The sequence below is a fragment of the Balaenoptera acutorostrata genome, chromosome 11 (assembly GCF_949987535.1).
Source record: "Balaenoptera acutorostrata chromosome 11, mBalAcu1.1, whole genome shotgun sequence".
Lineage (NCBI taxonomy): Eukaryota > Metazoa > Chordata > Mammalia > Artiodactyla > Balaenopteridae > Balaenoptera > Balaenoptera acutorostrata.
In genome coordinates, this window is record NC_080074.1 from 99,242,841 (window position 1) to 99,266,158 (window position 23,318).

The 23,318-nt window shown below is 36.3% G+C and overlaps 2 protein-coding genes across 4 annotated transcripts in view; one reads left to right on the forward strand and one right to left on the reverse strand.

Annotated features, from left to right (window-relative positions):
* LOC103016785 (pregnancy zone protein-like) overlaps window positions 1–23,318 on the forward strand; it is a 41,646-nt gene that overhangs the window by 8,654 nt on the left and 9,674 nt on the right. The window contains 16 exon segments of the mRNA XM_028162320.2: window positions 1,124–1,238; window positions 3,213–3,322; window positions 4,715–4,876; window positions 5,505–5,732; window positions 7,033–7,096; window positions 9,543–9,685; window positions 12,470–12,619; window positions 14,874–15,038; window positions 16,996–17,095; window positions 19,835–19,997; window positions 20,387–20,424; window positions 20,427–20,486; window positions 20,489–20,613; window positions 21,118–21,244; window positions 21,447–21,568; window positions 21,787–21,838. Coding sequence (XP_028018121.2) covers window positions 1,124–1,238; window positions 3,213–3,322; window positions 4,715–4,876; window positions 5,505–5,732; window positions 7,033–7,096; window positions 9,543–9,685; window positions 12,470–12,619; window positions 14,874–15,038; window positions 16,996–17,095; window positions 19,835–19,997; window positions 20,387–20,424; window positions 20,427–20,486; window positions 20,489–20,613; window positions 21,118–21,244; window positions 21,447–21,568; window positions 21,787–21,838 — 1,924 coding nt within the window.
* The window catches only part of KLRG1 (killer cell lectin like receptor G1), a 185,129-nt gene continuing 176,843 nt past the window's right edge, over window positions 15,033–23,318 (reverse strand). Inside the window, exons 6-7 of one of the 3 annotated variants that reach the window (XR_009009658.1) lie at window positions 21,070–21,191; window positions 20,017–20,223 (exon numbers count right to left, since the gene is read on the reverse strand). The gene's annotated coding sequence lies outside the window, so the exon portion shown is untranslated. Of the gene's footprint in view, window positions 15,052–20,016; window positions 20,224–21,069; window positions 21,192–23,318 lie in introns of those variants that run through there. The other 2 variants (XR_009009656.1, XR_009009657.1) reach the window with 2 other exon arrangements.

Below are 23,318 nucleotides of genomic sequence, written 5' to 3' on the forward strand. Positions count from 1 at the left end.
AAGAATTGGGCTAGTGGGAGAATCAAATGACACCCTATGGAATCTACCCTGCGTAGAGGAGACTGAAAGCAGCATCAGGTTGAGGAGAGGGGGACTGAGAGGGATGATGAACTGGAGGCCTCGATTACATCAGAGAAAAAGTGGAGCAAGAATAACTAAGGGGAACAGCAGTAGGACACGTATTAAAAAATGAAATGTATGAATACTGATTTCAGGGGAAGAGTATATAAAAGTCCAGGGTGTGGCAATGTGAGTGGACACTATAAGGGTGTGGAAAAGCAAGTTATCAAAGTTGTAGAGACCAAATAAATGAAAGGCTAGGGTGGTGAATATGATGATGAAGTTCAAGGTAAACATCGATAAGCAAGATAAACATGAGAGAAATCTAGCTGCCAAAATCCTTACTATATCAGGGAGACTAGGATTAATTTCTATTTTCAGATGAGTCATGAGATCTGCATATAAGTACATTAAATAAGATTAAATTTAATTATGCAATAAATATTTTCATGTAAATAAGTACAAAAATGAAAACAAATCTTTATTATAATATGAAACCCAATGTTTAGTTTAGAGATCTAATTGCTATAATGATTCATCTAGTCAAGGAATATATGTGTTTTTTTTTAATGTCCTAGATATCAAGAAAACACAGTTAAGAAAATACAGTCCCTAGTCGATATTTAGGTGGAGGTCATTACAGAGGCTCCTTAGAACATGTTATGTCTGAGCTGAGTTTAGAAGAGCAGTAACTGTTGGCCAAGATGAGAATGGAAGAAAGAATGTTATTTGAGGAACAATATACACACACACACAAAGAGATAAGGTGACAAAATACCATGGTGCATTGGGGAAACTCTAGGAAGTTTAATATGACAGCAATGGGATAGGCTTTTGGAAGAGAGGGGAGAAGGCAAAGGTTGGCAATGATTAGATTAACTCAATGATTAATGAAGAAATTTTGTATCATTTGGGGGCTTGGGAAAAGATAAGCACCCAAAAGATGGTCAGAACATTTGTAAAATTTCCTTCTGTGGCCAACACAAAATGTTCATAGGTTGGTAACTGACTTTTTTTTTATCACAAATCAGAGGACCCAGGAATTCTCTTCCCTTCTCTTCAGGCAGACGAGGAAGGCTGTTTCACACAACTGGTAAAAAGTAAAATATTTCATCTGAGACAAAAAGGATATGACATGAAATTACAAGTGGAAGCCAGGGTCAGAGAGGAGGGAACAGGTTTGTATTATTTTTAAATATTTATTAATTTATTAAACATTTATCAAACTTCCATTCCATGTAAAATGCTTTATAGTTTCTGGGGACTGTAACAACGGCATGGTCTCTGCCTTCAAGGAATTAGGAATCTACAAAGAAATTATATATATGGCTATGTATATACGTATGCACGTATTATATATAACCGTAATAAAATTTCCCCAGGAAATGTAAAAAATAAGGGCCAAATGAGCATGAAGAGAGAGAGTTAATTCTAATATAGAGCTGAAGAAGGCTTTGAAAAGTGACGTTTGAGCAGATTTGAATAGAATGGAGAGTATTTTGAAAGATAGCGATGGAGCAGGAAAGCGCAATAGGCATAAAACAAATGTGTTCAGTCCCAGAAGAATCTTAAAAAAGTAGGCTGGTGCTAAGGTGTTTTAGAAAAGTAAATCATGTACTAAAGAGATTAGACTTTATTATGAAAAGCATTGGATATCTTCAGATATATTTAAGGAGAATGACCTAAATAAATTGATTTTTTTTTAAAGTGTTACAAATGAAGCAATTTTCCACTTTTTTTTTTTTTAATTTACTTTATTTATTTATTTATTTTTGGCTGTGTTGGGTCTTTGGTTCTGTGCAAGGGCTTTCTCTAGTTGCGGCAAGCGGGGGCCACTCTTCATCGCGGTGCGCGGGCCTCTCACTATCGCGGCCCCTCCCGTTGCGGGGCACAGGCTCCAGACGCGCAGGCTCAGCAGCTGTGGCTCACGGGCCCAGCTGCTCCGTGGCATGTGGGATCTTCCCAGACCAGGGCTCGAACCCGTGTCTCCTGCATTAGCAGGCAGATTCTCAACCACTGCGCCACCAGGGAAGCCCGATTTTTTTTTTTAAAGTTAATTCCAGTAGGCATGAGAAGGGCAGGCTAGATGAAAAATGTGTTACAATGTGATACATCAGAATACTATTCAAAGGTGACCCCAAAGATTACAACTTGGGGGCCGGGGAAATGGAAATGTCATTAACCAAGATAAGGAAAAGATGAGAAAGAGCTATGCTGATGAGAATGTGTCAAAGATAATTAATCACAGTTTGGAACATCAAGATGGAAGTTCATGTCATGAACTTCATGTCAAAATGAAATTCATTTTGACAATTTCAAAAGAAAGAACAAAATCAGAACCAGAAATGTAAATCTGAAACCATTCTCATTGTGTCCAGATCCTCCTAAGAGTAAATGCAAGTGTTCTGAAAGTGAGCTCACTTAGCATTGCTAAATTGAGGCTAGAGGCAGACAATGAGGGGCCCAAGAACAGAAACAACTGCAGTTAGGAAATGTATCAGATAAGTCAGCAAAATAAAACTAGAAGTCACAGGGTTAGGGGAAATAAGGACAATTTCTTAGATGCCACTGGTAGGGTTTCAGTGGTACTTATGTATGAAGTACTTCTGAGAGTTCATTTTGATGCAGTCTGAGATGAGAATACCATATTGGAGGAAAATAAGGATCTTTTAGACTTGATAGAGCGGTGCTTTAGATGATGGAGTTAAAATACAGATCACACTTCACTGAATGGAAGAGCACTGGGTATTGGCTATACTTTTCACCATGTGGTAAAAAGAATGTTTTTGCTGGGGAAGTAGTTTGTGATAGAAATTTAAGAATATTTTTAGGCCAATGTGAAGAATCAAGTTGTATGCAGAAAGTTGTTGGGGGAAGGCGTGGATGTGAAATAGACACAAAGATAGAGCAAGATCCCAGAGGAGATGAGGTGAAAAACTTCTCAAGAACATGTGTGGAACAAGCAGAATATTTGTGAAAACAGAGAATTGAGGAAGTATGGATACCAATGATTTTCTAAGCATGAGAAATTCTGGAAAGACTAAGAAAAGAGTATATGGATGGTATTTTGTTATAATGGAGTGAAACTGGGATGGAAGTAGGAGGTGAGCTGAATATATGGAAGAGTTCAACTTCACTGAATTATTTTTCAGGGTTGGAATTAACTGGACATGGATCATGTGAAATCACAAACACCTTAAGCAAACTGAAATTTACAAAAGTGGATTCCCATTACAGACGTGGGCTCCCTTTCTTTGGGCAGGTAAAGTAATCTTTTCAATATCATCATGATTGGGGGGATGTGGCTTTTAAGAAAACAAATTTTTATATCACAAAATCAAAATTTATTATAAAAATGAATATTTATTTAGAGTAAGAAAAGAATATAACAAATTACAAATTTGAAAGGCAAATACTGTCACAGAATCCCAAAAAAAAAAGCATATTCTTACTAATTAACTTCCTAACACACCTTTATAATACACTTTTCCTTTATAGTTTGGCTGCATACTCTTTGATTGCCTCTTTATAAACAATGATTTTATAATATAATTTTCTATAGAAAGAATAAGATATTTTCATCTAGTTTTTTTATTGTTAGGTTTTAAATTTTTTTTCGTTTCAAGGCTCAATATTCATAATAATATTGCTAAATTATAAGACTGATATCCAATTTAGTAAACTATCAAGGGAATGTAAGATTTCTAGGCATTTTACATTTTATTTTGTAATAACTAATCTTTGAATTGACAGTTTACAGGCAATTTCCTCATTTTATTGACGTATACGAATTTGATATTGTCTTAAGGTATTCCAGTATTTTGTATCAAATTGGCAAGAAATTAATAATGGGGCAAGACCATTTCAGGTCAAGAGAAAAGCATGAGAAAACTGAAGACTTGGAGGATGAATATGACTTGGCCAGAAATTTAAGAAAGATGAGAGAACAGCCAAGGCTGTAGGTGTACAACAGCTTTTTCAGGATCAAAGAACCAAGTGTGTTTTAGGTTATGTTCAGAATTTTGGATTGAGAAGTTACTGAACGTTTTAGGGAGAATGACATGAGCAGTGTAGTTTAAACTGTATAGAGAATGGTTTGAAGCAAGGACAGAGCAGCAGAGGGTGGTGGACTGCATAAACTTAAATAGAAAGATATAGGAAACCGGATGGGAAAAAATATTGTGGTTTTAACTGGAATGGAAGCAGTAGATTTGGAGAGAAGTAAATAGGAATAAAAGACGTTTAGCAGGGGAAGGGTTAGCACTTGGCAATGGGTTAGATATAGGCACTGTTATATATAGGCAGTGAAAGAGAGAACATGACCAAAAAAATAAGGCCCTACGTATTCCTGTATAAATTACCGGACGGATAGAAGCCCTATATACTGAGATAGAGAACACCAGAGATGAAGAAAATTTGGGAAGGTAACATCATGAGTCCACTATTGGCTATTCTCAGTTGAATGCTCATAAGTTATCTAAATATAAATGTCAAAAAGAAAAATATTTTAGAGCCCAGAAAACAAATCTTATTTTCATATTCTAAGATCTTCGTTAAGTGACAATGGCCAAGGCGTCAAGAGGCGAATACGACAGGGTAGAAAATGTTATTGCTATATAACACCCGAAACCAGCTGTCACTTTCCTATTTCTAGGTTCTTCTAGTTGATGAGAAGGATCAGCCAATCCCCAATAAAACTGTAGTCGTCAACGTGGATGTACCTGCATACCGTGCCAGCTTTACTACGAATGAGCACGGTTTGGCGAACATTTCCATTGACACCAGTAACTTCACATCTTCATTCATTTCAGTTTCGGTAAGTGGAAAGGGGCATCTGGGACTAAAAAGACACAGATCACTGGGGCCACAGAATTTAAGGGTACATGGGAAGCAGGTGAATTCCAGGGAGAAAAGAAAAGGTGATAAAGACTAAAGTAGAAATTAAGCAATGTGGAGAACTACATAATAAGAAATGAAAAATTCTCTGTCAGAAACTTTTACTTTAGATAGACTCTGTTTACAACATTGTCTAGTTTCAGGAGACTTTTAAATATTAGAACACCTTGATAGTCTCTTGAAAATTCAACATTTTTACAATTTTATTACAAATTAGATTTTGCCTTGTTTCCTTGGTATACCACTATTTTTGTTTTGTGTTAAATATTCAAATGTCCTTATGCAACTTACAACCATAAGGGTATGAAGAAAAAGTAATTAATCTTGACTATGAGTGAATAATACCTACTAAATCAGTATGGCATAAACTTAAATAAACTTAAGGGAAAGTTGTTTCGAGATTATGCTTTATTTGGGAAGGCAGCCTATAATGAAACCAAGTAAGCATGATTCTTATAAAATCTTCAGTAAATGACAGAGTGGCCAATATATACATAATATATGTTAATAACAAATAACCTACTTAAGACCTTTATTCTATCCATTAGGTCACTTACAAGCAGAATAACCTCTGTTTTGATAACTGGTGGCTTGAAGAATTTCACACACCAGCACAGCACACTGTAAGGCATATTTTTTCCCCGAGCAAGAGTTATGTTCACCTTGAACCTGTGGCTGGTACCATCGCCTGTGGGCAAACCCAGGAGATTTGGGCACACTACATCCTGAATGGACAGATTCTGAATGATGAAAAAGAATTAACCTTCTATTATTTGGTAAGAATAAAAGCCAGTGTAGCTCTTACTAATTATGTAGACCCTAAAAAGATAGAGTTCCTATCTAAGTAATGCTCTTTATATCAATATAATGTTTTTATGAGTGAAGAGAAGTTGTTTCCTAACAAATTAATGCTTTAATTTTTCATTTATGTTCTGGTCTCCACTGAAACTTTTAAGTTTTTTTTTTTTTCTGAGTTCCAGTGGAAAATTATTGAATGGAAGAGGAAAGAGCTTAAGACAAATGCCTTGTTAGACAAAAAGATTGTTTTTCCTAGAACCCAGTAGATAAATAAGCAAAGGATAAAAATCAAGAACTTAGCCAATAGGAAATAAAAAGTATAAACAATCTTCTGGAAAAATGTCAATTTAACATTAATTGGAGAAGTGAAAATTAAAAGAATAAAGCAGTAGTATTTTATTCTTATAAAGGTTCTAAATAATTTACAAAGTTCAAGAACTGGTGTAACTGCAGGGAAAAGTACATTGACAGGCATATTATAAATTGATATGATCCTTTTCAGGTCAGTATACCATTTATGTGCAAAAATTTAAAATATTCAAAGTTGGTAGTTATCCAAGTAAGTCTTTTTAAGAAGAAAAACTTACGTTTAGGAAATTCTGTATCGGAACATTAACTATAAATAGTATTTTTTTATTCTATAAAAAAGTGAAAAAATTGGCAGTAAGTTAGAATCTTAGCTTTATTGCTTCCTAGTTATGCGACCTCAGGTAATTTACTTAATCTCATTTGTAAAGAGAAATGTCAATCATCTCATCTGAATACTGAAGATAGTATTTATACCTACTTCATAGAGTTATTGTCAAAACTAAATAAAAATCTTAAAACTAAATTATTTAGTTCAGTACCTGGCACATAGAGAGTGTAAATACTTTTAGTTGGTTTTTTTTTTTTTTAATAGAGGCAACAATAGAGAATACTTACATATATTTTATACCTGCTTTCACTATATATTGCTTTGCGCATAATAGATGCTTAAAATATTTGTTGAAAGAATATGTAAATTTAAAATATTAATATTCAAGATAAGTAGTAATATTAAGTAAAATTCTAAAACACTAAAATTTTATGTTTGTTATTTAAAGTATGTTGTTTGAAGTAAAGTTTATTATTTAAACTATATGTATAGGAAAATATTGAAAGAGAAATTTAGTGAACAATAACAACTTCTGGGTTGAAGAAGTGAGTTATTATTTATTTGTGTATTATACATATGTTTAAGTAAGTTTAATAAGTACCCTTTAAAATGATAATACATGTATTTCCCTCTGCCTTCAGATCAAAGCAAGAGGAAGCATCGCTCGGTCAGGAACCCACGTGTTGTCCATTAAGCAAGGAGAGAGTAAGTACTTTCAGGATTTCCTATTTTTTCTCTCAAATTGTCAAATCCTAAACGTTTTAGCAAGATGAAGCTATTTCTTACATTGGAGGAAATGGTCACCAGCTTTCTTCCATCAACCGAAGAGGAGGAAGCTGATAAAAGAAGGATACTAGGTTCATTTTAGTCCATTTAGAACTTTTTTTTATCCTTTTTATAACATTTCTATATTCTAAATATTATTTCTAAAGTAAAATATATTCATTTTATTATTAAATTTTGTAAATGCAGAAAATAATTGAAAAATGCAGAAAATCACCAAAGAAAAATTTTACTCTGTATGTTTTTTTATTAGTTTCCTATTGCTTCTGTAGGAAGCTCTCTGGCTAAAAACCGCACAAATTTATTATCTTATAGTTCTGTAGATCAGAAGTCTTACGGGCTAACATCAAGTTGTGAGCAGAACTACATTCCTTCTGGAACTCTAGGAGATTACTTGTTTCCTCACCTTTTCCATCTTCCAAAGACCTCCTGCATTCCTTGGTTTATGGCCTCTTCTTCCATCTTCAATGCCAGCAACACACCATCTTCAAATCTCTCTTATATTCCTGCCTCTCTCTTTTAGATCATACTCTCCTTCTAGATTTTCTTGAATCATAAATATCCATTGATATCTGTTATCCCAGAAAGAATAGCTAACTTTTCAAGAAATAATCTATTATGAAAAGATAAGTATATTTAGTCTCTTTATTTGTTACATGTCCCCAGGTTAAATCTCATAAGTAGCTTCCTTTTTTTCTGTTCATTTGAATAGTTATAGGCTATCATTTTACTAAAGCAACATTTATTAACAAAGCATATTTAGAAAGATCGAACAGCCCATTCACCCAAGGCGAGTCAATACTTCCAAGAAAAAATAAAGAATATGTATTGTAAAATATCTCTTGCTAGAAGTTTTTTTATTGCTTAAAAAAATTGAATTCAGGCACTCAAATATGGACAGTGCCTCTAATTCTCCATTTAATCATTGATTTTTATGGGATTGATCATTATATTGGTTTTTCTAGAGCAGGTAAGGTTGTTCCTAATAGCATATCAAAAATCAAACTGCCTCCTAAGGCAATTTCTTCAAAATCAGTTCCTGTAATAGAGTTTAAATCCTATATAGTATACTGAGTATCTTGAGAGGTGAAATGCGGAGAAGGAAGTGTCTCTCTAAGAAAAAATACACTTCATTTTATTTGATGATAACTATGTAAATGGTTGCTTTTCCATTTGTCTTTGATTTCTAGGAAACTCAATGTTAAATTTAAGCACTCTAGTGTTTAACCATCTGTTATAGCTTCTTTTTTTTAAAAAAGGGAACTTTATTTTTATTTATTTATTTATTTATTTATTTATGTATTTTTGGCTGCATTGGTTCTTCATTGCTGCGCATGGTCTTTAGTTGCGTTGAGCAGGGGCTACTCTTCATTGCGGTGCGTGGGCTTCTCATCGCGGTGGATTCTCTTGATGTGGAGCACGGGCTCTAGGCACGCGGGCTTCAGTAGTTGTGGCTCATGGGCTCTAGAGCGCAGGCTCAGTAGTTGTGGGGCACAGGCTTAGTTGCTCTGCGGCATGTGGGATCTTCCCAGATCAGGGCTCGAACCTGTGTCCCCTGAATTGGCAGGCGGATTCTTAACCACTGTGCCACCAGGGAAGCCCTGTTATAGCTTCTTAATAAAATTTATTCCTGCCTATGTTTAACCCTGCTTCAGAAATCCAATTTCATATGGTTTCAGTATCATTGTTTCAAATTTATTTTGACCCTGCTGTTTTTGTGTATTTTCACCACAAGCTGCCCTCAGATCTTCTATCGATATAGGAAGGCTACAGTTTTTAAAGAAATTTATGCTACAAATATAAAACAGAACATTTATAAGATTAAGCAGATACATGAATTAAACACTATGTAATTCACACAGAAAGTAACCACTAAGATAAATGCATTGAATTCTTTTATAAAAATCAGAGGCGTACTGTTTTGTACGTGATTATTTGTACCTGTATCTCCGCTCTGTTTTAAATGGCCTGAAGGTAAAGACTATGTTGCATTCTTTGACTTGGCCTCATGCATATGACAAGAACTGTGCTGATTGGATCATAGGTAGAGATCACTAAAGGTGTCTAAAAGTTCTTCTCTCTTCTTAATGTCTTTTTTTTTTTAATTTAAAAATAGAGACATTCACTAAATGTTCTTTTCTACTTCCGCAGAGGAAATGAACAATTTAACCTACATCTTTAGGGGAAAATGTCATTAGTTCAGCATATATTTATTGAATACTACTGCACGCAAAATGGTATAAATGCAAGTCTTACTTCAGTACGCTCCAAATGTAAATAAGTTAAATAATTTGAGAACCTCTTCTTTATAAAATTGAAACTCTTCCCTCTTCCTAATCTATTATCTTTAACTTTCTTTACTCTCCAGTGAAAGGGGTATTTTCCTTCTCCTTTCAAGTGGAATCAGACATTGCTCCTACAGCCCAGTTGCTTATTTATACTATTTTACCTAATGGAGAAGTTATTGCAGATACTGAGAAACTCGAGATTGAAAACTGTTTTGCCAATAAGGTGGGTGTTTTGTTTAAGCCCAGTCCTTTTCTTCATCTCCCCTTTTAAAGTATGGAAAATAAGGAACTTATGTACATTAAAAGACTGCCACGCAGTGCTGCTAAAACTTTCTGCCAAAGGACCTCTAAAGGAAAGATTGACGCTAAGCCCTGGGAGGTTTAGAGGAGTTGTTCAAAGCAGGTGGCCATCAGCACAATTTTTTCTCTTGCTTTATCTGAAAATTCATGTGGAATTCAAAATATATTCTACAATTAACCTTTAATAGTTTTAATTTTGAAATGTTTGTTCCCCAAATTTTCGGTTAAAAATGATGCTTCACAATGATGTCAGTTTTATTCTATCATATCCCCCTGACACGCCTCCATGTACTACTGCAGAAATCAGTAATTTATTGTGAGTTAAACTCACTTTGAATTTGAAACAGAACAGGGGTATATGTATGTATCCCATTTTGAGAAACATAGCCTGGGCACTCTAATAATGACTATAGCATAAAAATCTAAGTTGCATATGGGATCTTCTTATATTTCCAAAGAATGCATAGCTGTAATGAGAAGCCTACTGAGATATTAATAAGCTTTATCCCAACAGAATTTTCTGTGTAATCTTAACATTAACAATCAAATAGGATCCACAGACTTCAGATATATTTTTTAAAATATACCTACAAGGACTCTAACATGAGCTTTATGAAGATTAAAACAACATGCATTTACAGGAAGTGAACATTTCTGCAATGAGAATTATATTTAGATTGTCCTTTTTAACATACAATGATCTAAGAAAATACACAGTGGATTCTGAATAAATTTTCAACTCCATCTTACTAAAGAATGCTACTAAACCTGGACAGGTGTCCAAGAGCATCATTTGTGTTCTGTTTGGATGTTCTGTGTGTTTCATATAAACCTAGAAGAGACTTTTGCTTCGAGCGCCAATGTCTTTATTGCTAATCATGGGTAGTTAGTTTTTTGTTAAACCTTGGAATGGCCATCTTATGCTACAGCTTTCAGCACACTTTACTCATCCCAGCAGTGGTTTCACTCTGGTGCAAAAACATCTGACAGCTTCTGTGTCATATCATAAAACTTCCACATAGAAGCAAAAGTCCATGGACATTATATTCAATCACTTCACATCAAATATCTTTTCACTTATCATTGATCACAGATGGAGCTAAGCTATGATAAATATAGATGAAGATTTTTGCAGTATTCAGAAGAAAGTTGACTATGTGTTTAAAAGTTAGAGAGTTATTAAAGTTAACAATTAAGGACCCTAGAAGTGAGACATCCTGACAGGGTGATGAGCAGAGTAAAAAGTGGGTTGAGAATGTGAGGAAAGATCCAGGTCAGTGTGAGACCTGTGTTTCTTTAAACCAATATACTTTAAATAATTTTTTGATCTTTGTTGGAAAGAGGAAACCTGTTTTCTATTCGCCATCCATATACCACTTTCTTACTTTAATAATGACAGATTTATTATACACATTAAATACTATGTAACAGTTTAAATTGTCTGTTATTCCTAACTGGAAATAATTATTCATTAAGGATAACATTGATTAATATGGATAGGTACAGGCTCTCAAAATATGCCTTAAAGTTCTTTTCTGGTTCTCATATCAGTAGAACATTTTACATATTCAAGCATATCCATTTCTTGGTTAGGAGTATCTTCAGTGATTATAATCTCAAATAACTCACTTGTTCATTTGGTATGGACATTCACAAACATATTTTAATGAACTTAAATTTTCTAAAAATAAAAACAAACATATTTAAAATAGAATTCTCCAAAAGCAGTGTTTTCATAATATATTGAACTATAGAGATGAATACTACTGCACCTTGAGGATAAACCAATTAATTTTTTTCATATATGTCATATGATATACATGAATCCAAAGTGTTACATTAATTCAGTAGACCACATAGCAGATTATCGTAGTTAAATTCAGCAATCCAAGTCAAATATTATTTAACGGAATGTACTATTTCATTCCAGTCCAAATCAGCTTTCAGTTCAAGAACGTGGAAGCTTAACAGATGCTACTGCAGTAACTAAATTCCAAATTATTTTATAATTTACTCAAGATTCTACTCAAAAAATTCTAACATAAATATAAGGAACCAATAGATTCACTTACAGATGAATTTCTACTGGCCAAACCAGTCAAATCTCTGAAAAAAATTACGCACAATTTTTCATTATTTTGTAGTTCTTATTCTTTATTCACAATCCTTTGAATATTGTCAGTGAATTAACTCTTAGGATGCATATTAGATGTTTAGTTTTTTTAATTAATGAGTAAATTCCTGATGCTGATAAACAGTACTACACCGCTTTAGAATGCCAGGTGATTAACAGGGCCAACTGAAGGAGACTTCATTGGCTGGTCTTAGAGGTGGAATAGGATTTTTCACAGCCCCGTGCAAACTACACACATTCATCACAAAAACACTGTGTGGAGATAGGTATGTATCTTTGTTAGCGTGTGCATTCCAATTCCCACTCAAGGTTCTCTTTTACTGTGATCAAAATCAATTTATATTTCACTGGTTATAAAAAGAGTGGGAAACCTGAGTTAACCGAACCACATTTCCAGTTTATTCCAGAGATGGTTAACTGGTAGTTGCCAGGCAGATTCATCTCTTAACCCTTCTCTAACATGGATGAAGAGAAAGGAAGTGTGGAAAGGACTAGTCCTACCCTGGGGTAGAAGAGAGTTTTAAGATTGTAACAATTAGAAAATTTGTGGCTATAATCATATCCTCTTTACAGGTAAATTTGAGCTTCTCTTCAGCCCAGGGCCTGCCAGCCTCAGATACCAACCTGAAGGTCACAGCCGCTGCTTACTCCCTCTGTGCCCTCCGTGCAGTGGACCAGAGTGTCCTGCTGATGAAGCCTGAAGCTGAGGTCTCACCTCAGTCAGTGAGTCTCATTTCAGTCTTGCATATCAGAAAATGCACACATGATATGACTATTTTTGGAAGCTGGAAGTTATAACTGCAAAGGACAAGTTCTTCAGAGTGTCAGGCATAGTGTAGTAAGTCACATATGAGTTTGGATTCAATTCAGTTCCAAAAAAGACATTGCACAAGGTGCTTCACACAGATCATCTTACTTCATTCTCTGCTATAACATATCAAAGAGTGAGCAGTCTCGTTCACTACTACATTCCCTGTGCCTAGCACAGTCTTCACATGTAAAAGATGCTCAAAACATTTCTTTTTTTTTGTTTTTTGGCGGTGGGGGAGGGCCACACTGCATGGCTTGTGGGATCCTAGTTCCCTGACCAGGGATTGAACCCATGCACTCGGTAGTGAGAGCGTGGAGTCCTAACCACTGGACCGCCAGGGAAGTCCCTCAACACATTTTTAATGAACGAATAAATGAATAATAATTCCTTAACGTGGATATTATTACCTTAATTTTATGAATGAAGAAAACACAGCCAGGATAAATTAAGCAACTATAGAAAGAACATGCCAAAAATATATTTTAAAGGTGGGATTTGAACCAAATTTTATTCAATGTCATGTCTAACACACCACAATTCAAGATAGTATGTGATAGTATGAGTGTGTTTCATGTTTGGTAATTGCAATCATTGTTGCTTTTGTTGTGGTCATCCATGTACAATGCTTGGTGTCAGTCTATTTATCTCTTGTAAAAATAAAATACAGTGTGTGTGTGTGTGTGTGTGTGGAAAAAAGAAAAAAAAAAAAAAAAAGATAGTATGTGAAATGCCAGGTTTTTAAGTCTTCTCTAAAAAGCAGGCACTTACTCATTGGTTTTAAGTACGGACAAAAGAGAGTTTCCATTCACACTTGTCTTTTAAAGATGTTTCTTATAATGAAGAACTTCCAAAAGGGCCCAATAGTTTACAGTCTTCGTTGTCCATTTATTTATTTAACGAATATCCCCTGCGTCTGGACTATGGGATAGATACTGCTCCAGGAATAGGAGTTCTTATGGTGAACAATCAGATGTGGTCTTTGACCATTTTAGATGTATAGTCTTGTGAGTTATTAAACAAGCAAGCAACAAAAACATATAAACATATAATAGTTCTAAATTTTGATAAGTATCATTTAAGGAATAAACAGGATGTTGAGCTAAAGAAAAGAGTTGAACAGGTTTTGATATAGTGATTAGTGATTGGGGCGTCTTCTCAGATCGCCAGATAATGGAGGGGCAGGGGTAGGCATGAAAAGAATGAAAGCAGCGTGCCTGAAGGTCTTGCAGCCAGAATAGGTCTGCAGTGTTCAAAGAGGAAAAGGGAATGACCTCATACGTAGTGGTGAGAGAAGAGGATGGTAGAGGTGGTAGGCGGAATGGAAGTAAAGAAGGTCATGACAAGCGCTGTGAGCTTGCCGTGGAGTTAGGAGTTGACAGCAAATGTAGTGGTAAATCACTGAGGAGTTTTAAGCAGGAGAGTGATTTAGTGATTTAGATTTATCTAGTAAGAAGATCTTGTTTGCCGCTCAGAGTATGGGAGCAAGAATGGAAACAGTTAGGAGGCTATTGTAGTAGCGTAGATAAGAGATGACAGCAGGTCCGCAGGGAGTCACTGTGTGTTTAATGAACACTATATGACTGAGCAGGTAGCCTCGTGCAAGGCTCTGGGCAAAAACTGAACTGGAATGGATTTATTTCTAGGTTACCCCTGTACCTAGTTTTTTTCCAAGTTAAACTTGGTCTTAAAATAGTAGACTTAAAAAAAAAAAAACTTGGTAAGAACTTAATCATATAAAATGGGAAAAGGGAATGAATTAAGTATTTACAGAGGTTGTTTCTGGGTGATGGGTATGAATGACTTTTATTCTTTCATTATGTTTCTCTGTACTGTCCACATTTTTGCTTTCTTTTAAAAGTAGGCGTTTGGGCTGGGAGACAAAGAGACTTGAGTTTTATACTTACTCAGCCAAAATGGGCTCTGAGTCTTTGATCAATTAATTTGATATCTTTCTGTATTAATTTCTTTTGTACAAGAAGAGGATTAGGATCCATAACCCTTAATATCTCCCCATGATTTCTGTGTCACTTTTTATAATGTTGGTATGGGAGTGTTAAATAAGCACCATGATCTCTTAAACTCCAGATTGAACATTATCACACTCAAAATAAAATAAAATAAAATAAAATAAAATAGAGTTTTTCCTTTGTTCTCTCTATTTCGCAGGTCTATGATTTGCTACCAGTAAAGAGCAGCCTTAGTGTTAGATATGGAGGTTCCGTGAATGAAGATGGGGAAAAATGCATCAATGCAGAAGATATAACTCACAATGGAATCATTTACACACCAAAGCAGGTCCTGAGTGATGATGATGTTTACAGTATCTTTGAGGTAATTCTTCTTCCTAAAAACATAACCAAATTTGATTTCTGAGTCTTTGTTAAGATGGAGAACAAATGGATTTCTAAGCTCTAAAATCTGATCTTCCTCCCACTCACCAAAAAAAAACCCTACGATTAACAGAAAAATATTGAAATCTCAGAGACATAGAGAACTTTGTATACGCACAGAGAGTCAATCATGAACTTCTCTGGCACTTTAAACAGCAAGGGGTATACTTTTAGGGCCACAACTTTAACCAGGTTGATCCCAAAGCTAGTTATCACTGTCGTGTTCCCCTCTCAGTGATTCTCAGAGATTCCAATATGTGAGAAAAACAAAACATTTCCCATAGCACCTCTGACACCCTTGGAAAGGTGAGTACCCTATTGGCAGCCATTATAACAGTCATTTTCACAATAAATAAATGATTGAGTAAATGACTGAATACACAAAGTACATTGCTTCAGCCAACACCTTCTGTGCAGTAAAATTTCAGGAAAACTGAAAGTAGCTGTTCACAAAGAAAAGATTTACAAAACTTGGAGTAGAAACGTTTGCATGCCTTAGGTACGTTGGCTCAAATGTGTATCTTTAATTAGGCAGAGTTATGAAAAGGAAGTTTATCCAGGTTGTGAGATTAAATCTTATCTCTACCAAAAAGGACTGAAAACTCTCATTATACCTTGAGGAAAGCGTACATCAGCTTAGCTGATGAGGTCTGCAGCTTAGCTGAGAACAATTTAAACCTCCCTCTTCTGGAGCCTCCAGAATCATAAATCAGACGGTGGTAGAGGGAGAAAAACAAGACTCGGTTTATCAGCTAACTGCAGCATCTTTAAACATTTCTTTCTGACTTCTTTCTCCCCATTCCATATCACTGCCACCACTGACAACTGTGCTTCAGGGTCCCACAGTTTCCCGAGTACTCTGAGATAGGACAGCAAGTAGTATTTAACTGTGACTAATATCAAAGAAAGAGGAAGCTTAGAACAGGGGGGCTCTAGGAATCAGGCTGCTGTGGACATCTGCGATGGTGTTTTGCATGCAGAGATTCAGGATACTTAAAAGACAGTGAGAAAGAAAAAAGGAAAGGATAAATCACAAAAGGGATGAGTTGAACATAGATATTCAGGCAAAGGAATATTTTCCAATAAAACATAAACAAAACAAAGTGTACTGACTGTGAAGAAAAATCCCCAGGACTTCCCTGGTGGCACAGTGGTTAAGAATCCGCCTGTCAACGCAGCGGACATGGGTTCGAGCCCTGGTAGGGGAAGATACCACATGCCAACGGAGCAGCTAAGCCCGTGCACCACAACTACTGAGCCTGCGCTCTAGAGCCTGACGGCCACAACTACTGAATCCTGCACGCCTAGAGCCTGTGCTCCACAACAAGAGAAGCCACTGCAGTGAGAAGCCCTCGCACCGCAACTAAGAGTAGCCCCTGCTCTCTGCAACTAGAGAGAGCCTGCACACAGCAACGAAGACCCAACGCAGCCAAAAATAAATAAATAAAATAAATAAATTTATTAAAAAAGAAAAATCTCCAATATGCAACCCTACAAATTCAAATGAAAAGAAACAAAAAATTACTCTCTGCCACAAAGTTAATGTTTGGTTTTGGGGGGTAAAGGAAGGAAAGAAAAACATCCAAAATTAAAATACTCAAGTTTCTTGGAGGCAAAAGATAATTAAAGAGGCATCAGCACACAGGAGACAAAATTCAGAAATAGGAATCAGAAGTGGATCCTAATCCCAGCTCGCATTCACTAACTGGATGATCTGGGCTTTCTGTGACCCCATTTTCATATTTATAAAATACCCCTCTTCTCCATTGTGTGGGATTTTCATGATGATCCTATGAGCTATATGTACAATAATAGTAAAAGTATAATACAAACGTAAGGAAATATTCTAGTCTCCACACTGGATTGCCAGTATGCTTTAATAATTATTTTTCCTCCAGTCTGTAGGATTAAATATTTTTACCAACTCAAAAATCCACAAGCCACATTTTTGTCAGCTGTTTCAGCCATATCCAGGAGCACCTATGATCTACGCAGGAGGTAAGGGTGGAAATTATTTATCTGCTAAAATAATAGAAGAAAAGTGATGCTTTGCTGCGTTGGGTTGGGATAAAAAGCCATTTTTTTAAAGTACTGAATGTTGTGACTCTGCAGCAACTTCTTGGTAAATTTTCTTCATATAACATTTTTCCCCAGAAAAAATAATTTTTGAGCCATTATTATTTCTTTCCCTCTCTCTCTCTGTCTCTCATCCAAATCAAATGCTTTTTTGTCATAGTCTTCAATAGTCTTGGTACTTTAAATCCCCTTTACCCACTGTGGCTTCAATACCTAAATTAGTCAGGATAAGATAAATTATATTGCAGTAACAAACAAACCCCCACGTCTCAGAAGCTAAGCATATAACAGTTTATTTTTTCCTTTCACAAACACTGCTTGTGAGTCCAGTAGCTGTTCAGAACACCTCCTGACCAGTCACTGTCAGGGAGGTTCATTGGGCTTTCATCTTGTGACTCCATCTCCAATATGCCTTTCAAGGTTACTGCCACGGGGAAGAAGGAATAGATTTGCACATGACTTTTATGGCCAGCAGTGGAAGTGGCATATATCTCATTGCCCTACCTGCAAGGGATCCTGAGAAATGTGAAGGATTATATAGACATTGTTTGCCTCTGTCATATTCTTTTATGGAAATCAAAGTGATTTTGACATACTGAACAAAATAGAATAATTCAGCTTTTGGTGACTATACTTAGTCTCTTTGTGTGTCTCAAGTATACCTAGAAAAGAGGAAAAGTTGAAATGATTCTAGCTCTGACTGTTTTCTTTTCTGCTGCTAACAGGCCTAGAGAAGTGTCTAGAGGCATGCTGGGATGGCTACTAATCCTATTTTCTAATAAGAAATTTGGTGGTATAAAGTGTTTTTTAAAAATAAACACATTTAATACAGAAGAAATTATTTGCCTAGGAAGACAAAGAGTAAAGTTATGAAAGCAGAGGAATGAATAAGAATATTCCCTCCACAGAAACAAATTCGTGTAGTAAAAAAACAACAACAACAAGTTTTCATCATACCTTTATCTGGTATGACACATGTAACTTTGAAAATTTGCAGACTCAGGGACTTTCCTGGCTGTCCAGTGATTAAGACTCTGCTTCCACTGAAGGGGGCACAGGTTCGATCTCCGGTTGAGGAACTAAGGATCCCACATGCCACATGGTGTGGCAAAAAAAAAAAAATTTGCAGACTCATTTAACATTTTTGAGGCTCAGTTGAAAGTCAGAATGACAACACCAAAGTCACTGAGGTATCATGAGCATAAATTTAAAAAAATATAATCATGATTCCATATAACAGTGTTTGTTGGTTAAAAAAAACTAAAAAACATTATTATTACTTTATTTTCACATCCCTCTTAATACCAAGTGTATTATTTTCTTTTCAATCTTAAGTGAAAACACGTAGGTGGAATGATCCAGAAAAACCTGAAAACAAAGTACTATCATTACATTCTTATCACAGATATTCTGTAACACTCTAGACAAATTTTACATTCGGTATTCGTCACCTATCCATTCTTTCCTTTTCCTGTTCAGTTACATCACCTTAGTCCTGTCCTTCATTGTTTCATAACCAAAGTACTAAAAAGCCATCATAATTTACCTTCCTTGCCTTCCGTCTTTCTCCACTTCAGTCCAGCCTCTATACCGTGAAAGGTGCATCACCCTTCAACATTGCTTCTGTCTTGTCACTTATTTCTCAGACATAATCGCTACTTCCAGAATTCATAGGTCATCATATTTAAGGTTTTAAAAGAGCATGTTCAATGCTATTATTTTATGTATGTTTATATTTATATATTTATACATACTATCTTTATATGTCTTCTCATCTCTGGCAGGTCACTTTTTTTTTAAATTAATTTTTATATATAAAAATAAAAGTATAGTTGCTTTTATCACTTTTTAAAATCAACCTAACTCCTGCCTCCTTAACAGATCTAATTTATTTGTCCTAACCTTCATGGTGTTTTATTATATAATTACACCTACTATTTACTCAGCTATGTTAAATGCGCCCCCCCCACCTCCCCGAGATAGACATTCCACTCCTGAGGGGTAAGTTTTTTGTTACCCCTTTGGAGCATTGCTTCTGACCTCTGTGTACATACATGAGTAGCTGTTTCCTTGGAATGCCTTCTTCATTCCCCTCTGATTCTCATCCTTTCATGGTCTTAAGTTCTGCTTTGTAAAGTCTTTTCTGGCCAATCTAAAGTTCATTTTCTGTCCTTTATTGAGTCTCTGTTGTCTATAACCCATACTTTACTATATTATTGTTTATGTCTTCATATCTTATTAACTGTTAAAAAAAATTCCTGAAATCCTCTTGCTGTAGCTACTATCAATTCCTCTTGTTTGATTCTCACTGCAAATGGAGAACATGTGATCATCCCGTCAGGGTATAAGCAGTATTTGGTGTTTTAAATTACTCTTTATTTTTGCCTTCACCAGTTGAAAACTCAGCTTAGGGAGAGCTATATTTGTTTTCACTTCTAGAGAAAAATACAGTTACCTTTAAACCATTTGATGAAGCAATAGGATTTAGCCTTCCAATAGGACACATAGATGAGTGAACAAAGAAGCCGGTAGGTTAAATTGTTCTAATAATAAACATTCCCTGAGCATATGACCTTATTCTACTTGATAAATAAGGCAGCTGTAAGAAATTAAGGATAAAATTGAGGCTTATGTTGGGCCCTGCGTGTTTTCTCTCCACAGGTCAAGCGGGTCCAATAGGTCCAGTAGGCTCTGCTCTAGCACGTGGAAATTCAGGGATAGTTTATCCAATGGTAGGGAGAGAAAACTCTCCAGCTGTGGAAGTGAAAGAGACAGTCCGGAAGTATTTCCCTGAGACCTGGATCTGGGACTTGGTGGCACTCGAGTAAGTTGTGTGTTGCCCAGAATTGAGTTCATAAAAGGATCTGAATCCTCCTCTGTGGTGCTGGTGTGATCATTGATTCCTGATCCTTTCCGTTCCGCTCCACTCTTTTCTGGTAGTTGTTTAGATTCATAGTTCATTTATCTCATAGCTAAACAATGCAGTTTTCTTTTTCTAACTTGGTCCTGAGATACTTAAAATAACAGAAAGTAGGAAGCTACCCTCGACCCTAAAAAGAAAAAAAAAAAAAAAACTTTCAGAGACCTCATTACGAGCGCCAAACCTTATATCAAGTTTAACATGTATCACACTAAGTTTTCACGCTCTAGGGTCAGCTGTGGTCCTTGCTAAAGAGGGGACTCACTGACTCTCCCCCCCCTTTCCCCCCCCAGTGGATCGGGTGGAAGTGGGTCGGCAGTGACGGTCCCTGACGCCTCACGGAGTGGAAGGCTGGCGCGCTCTGCTTGTCTGGAACCGCGGGGCTCGGCCTCTCCCCCCCATCTCTCTTACAGCCTTCCGGCCCTTCTTCCTGGAACTCACGCTCCCCTACTCTGTGGTGCGAGGAGAAGCCTTCACACTCAAAGCCACTGCATTCAGCTATGTGTCCCGTTGCATTCGGGTAAGGGCACTTCTCGGCGTAAGCAAAAGTAGAAGGAAGGAACAAAATCACCATTCATTACCTAGATTTCCCAGGTAATCTCCTAGTAAGTCATAATTGAACACGATGTAGCCTAATTTTAGAATGGAATAAGTACTAAGAACAAAGCTCCCCAACAGGTCTGAGGTGGTAAGGTTATATTTATTCAGGACTCTGCATTATTTGTGTACTCCTAAATTCAGATATTACTTCCCCCTGATTATTTTTTCACTCTAACTAAAGAAAATATCTCTCCCTTGTGTTGGCACAAGCCTAAATCCTGAGTATTTATCCTGATTCCTGTCAGTTTTTCAAAGTCCTTATGGCAAACATCTAAACTAAAAAATATTTGACAGGATTTACCTTGTTTGAACAGCTTCTCAAAGCCTCTCAATTAGTATGCATTGTCCCTTTAAGCTTCTTCCCCCTGTTACTGACCTTTTGCCTGTGTTCTTTCTCAAATTTGTGGGTGGGAATGGGGGACAGGTCAGCGTGCAGTTGGAGGTCTCTCCAGCCTTCTTGGCCATCCCAGTAGAGAAGAATGAAGACTCTCACTGTGTCTGTGGAAATAAGCAGAAAACTGTGTCCTGGGCTGTTACCCCAAAGTCACTGGGTGAGTGGTAAAGTTGTTCACAAATCCTACTTCTTATGTTGTAATGATTTGCTTTCCATTCCCACTCAGATACATGTTTTTTTATCCTCCTTTGACAATGATCGATTGAAAGAAAACCATTATAAATATTGGAGAGGCTTAAAAAGAAGAAACCATTCAATATAGAATCACTGTTTAACTCCTTAAGAATCTTATTCCCCAGGAAAGGTGGATTTCACAGCTACTGCAGAAGCCCTGCAGTCTCAGGAACTGTGTGACAATGAGCTGCCCCACGTCCCAGCACTTGGACAGAAGGACACCGTAGTCAAGCCCTTATTAGTTGAGGTATGCGGGTCTACTTTCTCTGAGTCTCAGAGGCCTTATTATGTAAATCACATTATCTAATAGGTATGCGACAGTGACATTTCATTCCCAAGAATATGAATATGTCCACAACTCAAGTTTTCACTGACAGTTTCTCTCCTAAAGTGATTGCTTTTTCTCTATCACTATCTACATTCACTATCACTTTTCTTTTTGATTTTTTTTCTTTCAATACAAAGCCTGAAGGAATAGAAAAGGAGGAAACTTTCAACACACTTCTTTGTGCTTCAGGTAAGTGTCAAAAAATAGATAAAATTCTTTTGTTAAGCCACTTGCCAAAGTATATAGTTGTGAAATGTTCTTTGGGGCATGTTTCCTCTGGGGGGAATAAAAGGAAACAAGTATACTATCCCATGTGCAAATCAAAGGACATTTGAATGGAGAACAATCTTTTCCTGATGAAGACATAGAGAAGTTAAGAGACTCACCTAAAAGCTCTTGGCTAATAATGAAGACTAAAGCTGATGACTATAGGACAGGATTCTTTCCAATACACCTGTGCTTCCCAAACTTCTTCCAACACAATTTTCAAACTATTGAAATATCTTTGTGGCACTAGTACTATTGGTTATTCTGTTAATAGTTGAAGTGTACTCATGTTTTTATTTAAACAAGTTATTTTAAGAAGAACTTTAGGTCATTGACATATATAGAAAACCAATCTTTTTCTATTACACTTAAAACTACCATTTAAATATTCACACAGTCATTAAAAAATTACTATTAAAATATTCAACTCTGCACTATCTAAAATCATCTAGAGAACAGCGCTTAGTCTACAGACCTCTTCTCTTCTCTATATAAGTATCCCCTGATAATCTCATCTAGTCACAGAAATTCAGTAACAACTTTGTACCAGAGACCACAAAATGTACATCTTTGGTCCACACCTCTTTCCTGAACTCAGACTCATGTATTCAACTGCTCACTTATCATCTGCATTTCTAAGCCTGGAGGTCTAAGAGGTATCTCAAAACTAGCATGTTCAAAACTGAACCCCTGCTTAGTCCCCACAAGCCTGCTCCTCCTACAATTTTCTCCATCTCAGATGATGGAAATTCCATTCCTCTACTTGCTGGAGATAAAAAATTTTGGAGTCGTCCATTATTATGTCCTTTCTCTTCTACCCCACACCCAATCCATTCCCAAATCTAGCTGGTTGAATCTTTAAATATATCTGAAATCTGTCCACTTCTCATCATGTCCACTCTTACTCTAGACCTTCCTCTCTTGGACCAACTCAGTCACCTCCTAACTGGACTCCTGGTCATCTCCCCCTGTTCCTATACAACAAGAGGGATCATTTAAAGCATATTTCAGATCATGCCCCTCCTCTGTTCAAAATCTTCCACGAGTCTCCCATATCCCTCAAAGTTAAAGACTACGTCTCCAGCATCACCTACAAAGCCTTTCTATCCTCATGACTTCATATCCTGTTACCCTCTCCCCTACTCACCCTGCTCCTCCTAATCTAATCCTAATCACACTGTTCTCCTAATCTGATTTTAGAACACACCCAGCATGCTCTAATCTCTGGAGTCTTTTCACACTTTGTTCCTTCTTCCTGCAAGTCTCTTGCCCTAGGTATCTATAAATTTTACTCCCTGACTTACTTGGTCTCAGTCACCTATGATTTTTTAATCAATGAGCTTTATCATTGGGAACCTTCTCCCCACACCCTGCACTTCCTGATTTGCCTTGCCTCGCCTCA